The sequence below is a fragment of the Oryx dammah genome, unplaced genomic scaffold, assembly GCF_014754425.2.
Source record: "Oryx dammah isolate SB20612 unplaced genomic scaffold, SCBI_Odam_1.1 HiC_scaffold_611, whole genome shotgun sequence".
Taxonomy (NCBI): Eukaryota; Metazoa; Chordata; class Mammalia; order Artiodactyla; family Bovidae; genus Oryx; species Oryx dammah.
In genome coordinates this window covers 1-10,146 of record NW_024070767.1, presented here as the reverse complement: position 1 = coordinate 10,146, position 10,146 = coordinate 1, and the positions used below count along the sequence as shown (strand labels likewise).

The following is a 10,146-nucleotide window of genomic DNA, read 5'->3' as shown; positions in this document are numbered from 1 at the left end:
GCCAGCCCACCCTCACTACCCGCGGCTCAGCCACTTGGGGTCTGGCCCGGGGGTCTGTGGCCATTTGTGAGACCAGTGCACACTCAGCCCTGTCAGTCCTCAATACAACTAGGTCACTGAGGTCAGGCCCAGTGTTGGCCAGCTCAGTCCAGCTAGACCTACCATGCTCAGCAGAGGTTAAGCAAGCCCAAAGCATCTCATCAGCTTGCCCCAAGTCAAGCCCAGGCAGTGCCTTTCTGCTGGACCTGTCTCAGCCCACCATGGACAAACCAACTCAGCCAAGCACAGTCCAGCTCAAACCAGCTCAGCCCCGTTCAGCTCAGCCCCGTTCAGCTCAGCCCCAATCAACCCAACTCAGCTTAGCTTAACCTAGTTCAGACCAGCTCAGCTCAGCTCAACCCAGCTCAGCCCAGCCTGGCTCAACCTGGCTCAGCCCAGTTCAACTCAGCCCCGATCAACCCAACTCAGCTCAGCTTAACCAAGCTCAGCCCAGCTCAGCTCAGCTCAGCCCAGCTCACCCGGTTGGCCCAGCCCAGCCCAGCTCAGCCCAGCTCAAGCCTGTTGTGGGCAGCCCAGGGCTGCCCTCACAGACCTGAAAGCCCAGTGGTTCTGACGCAAAAGGGTAGGATCCCGGACCCGTGGCTTTGGCTAAAGCCCCTGGTCTGCGGACGCTGCCCAGCTGGGCTCGCCCCTCCCAGCCTCTTCCCGCTTCTCCTCCTGGGAGCCTTCTTGCCCCTTCCCCTGGGTGCCCGATGCCTCCGTCCCCACATCAGGCCCAGCTGGCCCTTCTCCCAGCCATCAGTCACTGCCACCCTCCACTCTGGGCGAAAAGCTTGCTGGCGACTTAACTTCCCTAGTGCATCTCATAGGCCGAGGCATGCTTGCCACCCTCAAACAGAGGCCCTGTCTCTGCTGAGCAGGCAGCACTGCTTCTCTGGGAGAGGAGAGCCTGGGCAGATGTCCCTGGGGCCTGGCTGCCTGGGTACGTGCTGTGGGCCTGAGTTCCTGCCCCGAGTCTCAAAGAGTCCTGGTGACTAACTGCCCTCTGGCAAATCTCCTCATTAAAAACCACGGGAAATGCGTCTTATCTGAACCTGCTCCCAATTCTGTCTTTATTACAAAGTTCTGCTGAGAAAAAGGATACTCTCTAGCACACAGCGACCTTCTGAACCCCAAACTTCACTGAACATCTAAGTGTGGATGCGGGAAGTGGTCCCTGTTGATGTGAAGCACCTGAGCCATCGGACAGCAGGGAAACAGTCTCCTAGAAACAGTCTTTAGGGAAATTCAACCTGAGCGGGCTGGGCAGTGGTCACTTGAGGAATTCAGACAAATAGACCTCACTTCTCACAGAGTAGGGGTTGAAGACTGATTCCCCTTGATGTAAAAACAAACCCATCTCATACAGAAGGTCCCGGACTCATGATTCATTGTTTACTCTTTGACTTTACGATGCTGTGAAAGCAATGCACGCTCAGGAGAAACCGCACTTCGAATCTCGGATTTTTCCCACCTGGCGATATGCAGTCTGCTGTGGAAGCTGGACAGTGCAGTGGCTGCAGCCGAGACCTCCAGTGCTCAGGAGGGTGAGCAACTCACACTCACAGCCACCCTGGACCCTGACAACCGCTCTGTGTTTTTTTTTTTTTTTTTGCGTTCAGTATTCAGTAAATTACACCAGACGATCTGCACTTCCATTAATAACATAGGCTTGAGAACTTCCAGATGCACAAGCTGGGTTTAGAAAAGGCAGAGGAACCAGAGATCAAATTGCCAACATCCATTGGATCATAGAAAAAAAAAAGTGAAACAATTCCAGAAAAACATCGACTTCTGCTTCACTGACTATGTAAAAACCATTGTGTGAATCACAACAAACTGTGGAAAACTCTTAAAGAGATGAGAATGACAGACCACCTTACCTGCCTCCTGAGAAACCTGGATGCGGGTCAAAAAGCAGCTGTTAGAACTGGCCATGGAGCAATGAACTGGTTCAAAACCAGGAAAGGAGTGTGTCTAGGCTGTATATTGTCACCCTGCATATTTAACTTATGTGACGAGTACATCATATGAAATTCCCAGCTGGATGAGTCACAAACTGGAATCTAGATTGCCAGGAGAAATATTGACAACTCAGACATGCCGATGATACCACTCTAATGGCAGAATGCAAAGAGGAGCTAAAGAGCCTCTTGGTGAAGGTGAAAGAGGAGAGTGAAAAAGCTGGCCTAAAACTCATCAGTCAAAAATCTAAGACCATGGCATCCGGTCCCATCACTTCAGGGTAAATAGATGGGGAAAAAACGGAAACAGTGTCAGACTTTATTTTCTTGTTCTCCAAAATCACTGCGGACTGTGACTGCAGCCATGAAATTAAAAGACGCTTGCTCCTTGGAAGGAAAGCTATGGCCAACCTAGACAGCATATTAAAAAGCAGAAACATTACTTTGATGACAAATTCTGTCTAGTCAAAGCTATGGTTTTCCCAGTGGTCATGTATGGTTGTGACAGTTAGACCATAAAGAAGGCTGAGTGCTGAGAAATCAATGCTTTTGAACTGTGGTGTTGGAGAAGACTCTTGAGAGTCCCTTGGACTGCAAGGAGATCCAACCAGTCAATACCTAAAGGAGATCAGTCCTGAATATTCATTGGAAGGACTGATGCTGAAGCTCCAATATTTTGGCCGCCTGATGTGAAGAGCTGACCCATTTGAAAGAATCTGATGCTGAGAAAGTTTGAGGTCAGGAGGCAAAGGGGACGACAGAGGATGAGATGGTTGGATGGCATCACTGGCTCAATGGACATGAGTTTGAGCACACTCTGGGAGTTGGTGATGGACAGGAAACCCTGGTGTACTATAGTCCATGGGGTCGCAAAAATCTGGACAGGACTGAGCAATGGAGCAACGACAAGGCTTGAGTTAGATGATTTTACCCAAGTGTCAGTTAATGTAAGTGTTCGGAGCCTTTTAAGGCAGGTAAAGATAAGCCCTGGTGTTTGGCCTGTGAAGCACATTAAATGGAATTTCAAACTACTTTCAGCTTATGTTGGGCTTATCGAGAAGTAACCAGGTGTTAAGTTGAGGGGGTTTGTGCAGACGTCCTGGGGCAGCAAGTCTGGCTGCACCGGCTCCTGCCTCTTGCAGCTCGGCACCTGGTCCCTGGCATGTCCCGTGGGCTCTCTGACCTGGGCAGATTCCTCCGAATCCCTTCGCTGTGCTGACTCATGACCTGCCCACTGGCCAGGCAGCAGAAGCCAGGCCTGTGCATCCCCAGCTGCGGGCAGTCCCAGGAGACCCCCCAGCCTGGGGACTCAGAGCAGAGACTGTCCCTCCAGATGGTCCCAGGCCCTGCTGACTCCCACCCCACTGGGCACACTCTCAGTCCCCCAGCTAGTAGTGTAACCAGAGTAACTCACGGCGAATGCCCACGTTTCACCCCAAGTCTGTCCTGGGATGGGTACCTGAAAGGCGGCCCTGAACATTCTGCAGTGAAGGCGCCACACTGAGAAAACTGCCTCATCGCCAGGAGGGAGCCAGCCAGCTGCGACTGTGAGCATACCCACCATGCACGAGGCCTGTGCACGGCCTCAGCTTAACCACCTTGAAGGAGTGACTCAGTAAAGAGTGTAGGAATGCACTGATACAATGCGCCTAAGACAGATTAATTTCTTAAACATCGACTTTGAAAATGAATATAAGTGAGCAGTTGATAGGCTCTGAGTGAAATACATTCAAATAGGTGCTGAGAACTGCCAGGAGCAGGGAACGCACTCCCCGCGGAGCCCCAGAAGGAGCCAGCCCTGCTGATACCTGGACCATGGGTCCCTGCATCACGCTGGGAGAGAGCCAGCTCCTGTTGTTGACACCTGGCCTGTGCTTCTTTGTGGTCACGGCCCTCTGGCCTGAGCCCCTCGGCCTGGTGAGAGCCACCCCCCTCCCCACCACTGGAGGTACCCTGCCTGCCGTGGAGCCCCTTACCCAACATTCCCCTGCCTGATGGGTTGGGCCGCAAAGTGCCAGGAGCCAGCGTGAGGAATCCCACCCGTGACAAGGTCATGCGGCAGAGGCTTGATGGGCAAGGTGAATCAGGCCTCAGGGTTTCCCCCTGGTATTTCCTGAGCATGAACCCCACAAAATAAGAATCTGCCTGCCTTATTGTACTTTTCTACTTTTCTGACACTCTCTGGAAAAAGTTAATTCAGGGTTTCAGTCTCCTGCAAAAGAATGTCTTGGCTTAAAACCCCCTCTGATAACTCTCTAGCTTGCCTAACCGGTCCCCCCCGCCCCCCCCCCCCCCCGGACCTCTTACAGCTTGTGAATTGCTTACAGCCCCCAACCGTGAGAGGCACAAAGCTTAAAGCATCTTAAAGATACAGAGCCTTTTCTAAAGAGCTAAAGATCATTCTGGTGACGGATTTTACTGTTGACTCAATGATTGCTGCCAGGCCTCCATAATCTTTATCTTTTAGGCACCTGGGAGGATGTTAATCAATGTAATCGGGATATGGAAAAAGGTATATAGTAGTTTTGATGTTAGCAACACTAGATTTTCGAGTTAATTACTTTTCTTTTGTTGTAAATCACTGTTCTCCTTTTACTTGTTATAAACTGCTGTACGTTTGCTATGTAAGAATGTGTGCTTTCTGAGAGTGGCACCAGATTTTGAGAACAACAACACAAATAAGTCTTGTAGTTGACAAACCTTTATCAGAAAAAAGGCTGTAAAATGTTAATAGGCCTTTTGGCCAGAAGATGATGTAAATCACCTAAGACTTGTGTGTACAACTAGGGATGCAGAGAGAAAAGCCCGGTTTTGATAAGAGTCTGGGCTGCTAATGCTGCATAATTTTGTATTATCCATTGATCTCTATGTACAATCTAAAAGGTATAAAAGGCCTTTCTAAACAATAGAGGCCGGGCCAGTCATTGGAAGGACTGGTTTCCCCCATGTCTCCTCTTTACTCTAATTTCAGGCTGAATTCCCATCTGGGGCATGGAGGCACGCCATGTCTACTTACTTGCCCCAGATTCTAAGATCCACGCGAGGGGGAGCCCAAGGCGGGGCACCCCCCACTATTCGAGAGGACGCCAGTGGCCTAACATAGATGGTGCAAGCTCCTTGTCTGGAACTTCATTGGCTTTCCACATAAACCAAGTTATTCAGCCTCTTTTCTCCACTAAATCTTCCTACTACACTATTTCTTCCTAATCTAATCTTATATTTATAAATAAATAAGTTTTTTCCTCGCCTACTCTGTCCCCGCTTTGAATTACCTTGGATCCACCAGGGCTGGACCCCAGCAGCAAAGGACACCATTTAACCAGAAATGCCTTCCAGGAGCCTACTGCTGGGAGGCGGCCTTCTCTGGGGACCAGGTCCACTCCCACTCCCTTGGACAGTCACTGTCAGGCCCCTGGCAGCCCCACGAGAGGCATCCTGGGAAGCCCCAGTCCCCCTCCAGCCCCTGAAACTGCCTCCCTGGAGAGCCAGGTCACCCTCACCTGGCTCCCTCCTCTGGCCCCAGGGGCCTCGTCTCTGGTCCCACTGCCCACCCTACCCTGGCTGCTGCTGCCACAGCTAGCCTGGACCTCCCCAGGGCCTGCGTGTGCCGCCGCCCCTGTCAGCCTCTACCTGGACCCGTGCAGCTTATCTCCGAGGGCTAATTCCTTGTTCCCCTGCCCTGCCGCCAGCTGCCCCTTCTTTCCAGGCCTTTCCTCCATGCCTCTCCAGTCCTGTGCCCTCCCTGCAGCTTCACCTGAGACTTCCTTTCGCCCTTTAGTTACTGTCTTCTGGCCGGCAGGTGAAGCCTCACGCTCCTGCAGGGTGCAGCATGGCTGCACACACACCGGCCCTCCTCCTGAGTCCCTCCTGGACACACCACGCACACCCAAGGTTGGACAAGCCCTCCCGTGGTTGGGATTCCAGGAATGGTGGCAGAGAGGGATAGGGTGTCCTTGGGGCTTGTGGCAGGGTCCTCATGGATGCACACAGCGGCCCCAGCTCAGGCCACCTTGGGAAACCAGTCCTGGGATCTTCTGCAACTCGGCCATCTTCGTCTATCTGGACCAGCCCCAAGACACCGCCCCTGCGTAGCACCACTGGCCTGGGAGGAGACACACGTCCCTTTCCCGTCAGTAATGGGTTCAGCACTCAGGATATGTAGCACACAGGAGTGTGGCTTGGGGAGAAAAAAAAAATCCCTCACGAGGAAGCGGTTTCATAAGATAAAGTATCCTTGTTTATTTCAAGGCCACAAATGCGACATTGCAAAGCAGGGCCAGGTGGGGCCTATAACTGCGGGCTCCATGCTTGGCCATGGCACTCAGCCGCTCCGAGAAAAGCCAGTTTCTTACAGCTTGAAGCTGGAGAGGATGCGGGGAAGATTTCAGTACAAGCGAACAAGCCACATCGGCCAGGGGCCTGGCCCCAAGGCAGCCCCCCTTGTTCCATCTCTGGTGCCCCGTGTTCTTGGCCAGCCGTCACTTCACCTGCAGGTGGCAGAGACAGTGTGAGTGGGTACAGGGGCCCTGGGGGTCTGCGGCCTCACCCCCTCCCCGGGGCCAGGCGGCCTACCTTGAACAGGGTGACTGTGGTGCTGTAGAAGAGACTCAGGAGGAAGAGCACGATGAAGGTGGAGGCCATGGTGTTGAGGTTCTCGAAGCCTTCCTCCTCGGCACTCACCTCCCCTTCTGTGGGAGACAGGGCACAGGGTCAGCACGGCAGAGCTGCCCACAGAGCCTGCCCTGGCCCCCCTCGGCTGCGCTGACTCGCCAGAAGGGCTGGGGGACTGCAGAAGCAAGCGGGCAGGCGAGCAGGCGTGTGCCTGCCTCCCCACACCCCCGGGGCAGCGGGGAGCTCCGGGCCTGGTCAGGCAGCGTCTTGGCCAGGCGTGGTAGGCCCCTGGCCGCCTCCACAGCCAGCAGGGGCAGAGCGTGACTGAGGCTGAGCCAAGCAGTGACCCTGAGTGCCTGGCCTAAGGAGCGCCGGGGTGGCAGAGAGCAAGACAGCACGCACACACACACACCAGGGTAGGGTCTCACTGAGCTGGAGGCGGGGGGTGGCCCCAGGCTCCTGACTCCTCTGGAGGTCGAGGGGCCACGGGGGCCTGACAGTGGTGGTGGGGCATCCTGTCTCTGGTGGTTTGGGGTGGGCTCCCCAGCCAGCGAGGACAAGCCCTGGGGGCAGATGGCCGCCTGTGCCAAGGGGCCCATCCCTCTGGCCTCCATCTCTCTCCATCTTGGAGCCAAGGCATGGATGAGAGAGGCCGTGTGGGGCCCTGGCTGGGGCCTGGACTGCAGGACTCACAGCTGTGGGATCAGGAGGCCAGATAGACATCTGAGGCCCAGGAAGAGTGACACTGGGACAAAGGCTTAGGACAGTCACCTAGGTCTGCAGCCGCTACACTGATGGGCCCTTGGTCCCTAGAGAGCCAGGATGTAGGGGAGGTCGGGAGTCAGTCTGAAGGGGCACTGGTGTGGTCGGCAGAGGAGACCCGCTCGCCGTCGGCTCAGTGCCCACCACTCCAGGTTCACGTGCAGCCCTGCAGCTGCCTGCTCCAAGGGGGGCCTCCCAGGCATGGCCCGGTCTGTCAGGACGTGCCTGAGTCTGTCTCTTCACAGGGAAAGGGGAGAACTGGGGCCCTGCCACCTTCACAAGGGCCTGGACTGGGAGAAGCATCCCTCCTGGACATGGGCCCTGAGTTTCCTGAGGAGCTGCCTCTGGCCAGGCCCAGAGTGGCCCTCTGTGCACCCTGCTCTGGGGCTGGGGCTGGGGGCTGTGGAGGAGTCCAGGCTGGGTCGGCTCCCAGGTGTACCTCCAAGCTGAGACAGAGGGACAAGCAGAGCATGGGTGTGGTGCAGAGGGACCCCGCCAGACAGGGCAGTGAGTGGCCAAGGGTGTGCAAGGGCTGGGGTCCGAGTGTGCGAGCCTGGGTGTGCGCAGTGTATGTGTGTGTGTGCGTGAGCATGTGCACATCTGTGCGGGTATGTCTACATGTCTGTGGCTTGTCCTCACGCACACGCATGTGTGAGTGCCCACGTGCACGTGCCTGTGAGTGGCTGTGACTGTGTGTGCTCGGTGTGAGTGTGCGTGTGCATGTGTGTCTGTGTGTCCACATGTTCATGTGTCCATGTCTGTGTGTGTGCCTGCTCACCCAGGTCCATCACATACATGTCTGTGTCACACGTGCCCATGTCTCTGTCCATGTGCGTGCACATGCGTCTCTCTACACGTATGCGCGTGACTGTGTGCATGTGTGTGTGTTGCACACCCGTGTGCCCCCAGTGTGGCCATGGAAGTGACTAGAGGCGCAGCGAGCATGGGCTCGGCCTGCTGTGAGCATCCCACAAGGAGCACCGGGGCTCTCGGGTGTGGGTTGGAAGCGAGTGGGGAGGCGGGGGTGTGGATGATGGAGGGTGGTCTGCAAGGTGAGGGCAGACAGCCACGCACCTAGCAGGGAGAGCTTTGCTCACTCATAGCCAGCATCTTTTGAATGGATCTTTTTATTTCTAATTTTTATAAAAGGCAACATCTCACGCATTGGCATGGTCAGACTCATGCACGCGCACAGCAACGGTCACCCGGGGGCTCTGACCAGGCATCAGTAGCAGGTGCTGGCTGTGTCAGACATGACCAGGGACACGTTGTACAGGGTGGGTTTACCAGTGGACTTGTCCACGGTCCGCTCGGTGACCATGTGGGGCAGGGCCTCGTGGCCCACGACGCAGGTGTAGGTCTCCCCTTTGCTCCAGTCCTCCTCGGTCACTGTCAGGATGCTGTGCACGAAGTACACGCTGGGGTCCTGGGGCTCGGGCGCCGGGCTGCTCGTCACGTACTTGCTCTTGGCCACGGGCTCCCCCTTCTGCAGCCACTGCACGAACACGTCCGCGGGCGCGAAGCCCTTCACCAGGCAGGTGACGGAGGCTGACTCCCGCAGGCTCAGCTGTTCCCGCGTTGGAGGCAGCACGTACACGGACGGCGGTTTCATGGCGACGTCTGCGGTGGGGGAGTGGGGCACAGTGGTGAGATCGGGGAGCATGGGTCCTCTCCTGGCTCTGCCTGCTGTCCTCAGACCCTGGAAGCCATGGGAGAGTCTGGGGTGGAGGGCAGGGGCGGGGCAGGGCCTACCTTTGGGCTTGGAGATAGTGCTCTTTTCTGGGAAGGGCAGGTCCAAGTGGGCCACTGTGCACGTGAACTCCTCTCCGGACTCCCAGTCCTCTGAGCAGACTGAGGCCTCACCCCTGGCGCTGAAGGTGTCGTTGAGGTGTCTCTCAAAATAAGTGTGGGTCTCCAGGGCCTTGCCATTCTGACGGGACCAGCTGATGTTCAGGCCATCATAGGAGCCCAGGTTTGTGACCAGACAGGAAAGCTTGGCTGACTTCGTGAGGAAGATGTCGGCAAAGGATGGGGGGATGGTGAAGACCCCGATGGGAGATGGTTGTACTGGAGGTGGGAGAGAGTTGTTTGGAGTGAAATCAGGTGAAGGGAGAGGTCCGCCCAAAGAGCAGGGCCTACTTGGCTGAGTCCCCTGTGAGCTGGGGCCCTGTTGGAGGGGCGCTGGCCCCCAGCCACCCTGCACAGCCCTTCCTGCCCTTGGCCGCTCTGGGAAGCCAAGGCTCAGGAGCAGCTGGCACATCCGGGGCAGTGTCTGCAGACCTGAGGGTGAGCGACCCCCAACCAGGGCTGCACTCACCAGTAGCACATGAAGAGGACGCATTCTTCTGGAAGGTTTCCTTGTTGTGTTCCACCTGGCAGGTGTACACGTTCTGGCTGAGCCATTCTCGCTCCGTGATGGTCAGTGTGCTGTAGGCCCTGTATGTTGTGGGTGAGGACTGTACAGTCTCCACCTGGCCTTCAGAAATATCAGACACTATCCGCTTCCCATCACGAAACCAGGACAAGGAGATCTGTTTGGGGCTGAAGTCAGTGGCCTGGCAGATGAGGCTGCACTTGCTATTGCCATCACCAGAGATGCTGTTGTGAGGCGGGACAAAGACACTCACGACGGGGGACAACGCTTCCACTGCAGAGAAGGACAAGCGGTCAGCGGGGCCTGGACCCTCCCCCCCGGCACCCAACCACAGGACAGGCCCGACTCACTTGGAGTGCCCACCGTCACGGTCCCGACGGTCTTTCCTCCCTTGGG

The 10,146-nt window shown here is 56.0% G+C and overlaps 1 gene segment (V, D, J or C); it reads right to left on the bottom strand.

Annotated features, from left to right (window-relative positions):
• Positions 1 to 6,217: 6,217 nt before the first annotated feature.
• Positions 6,218 to 10,140, bottom strand: LOC120859334 (the record flags this gene model as incomplete). The annotated part of the segment is given in 6 exon segments: positions 6,218 to 6,490; positions 6,576 to 6,691; positions 8,664 to 8,996; positions 9,129 to 9,443; positions 9,694 to 10,023; positions 10,101 to 10,140. Coding segments are annotated over 6 exon segments (1,143 nt in total), but the record flags the coding sequence as incomplete, so codon positions are not given.
• Positions 10,141 to 10,146: the final 6 nt, after the last annotated feature.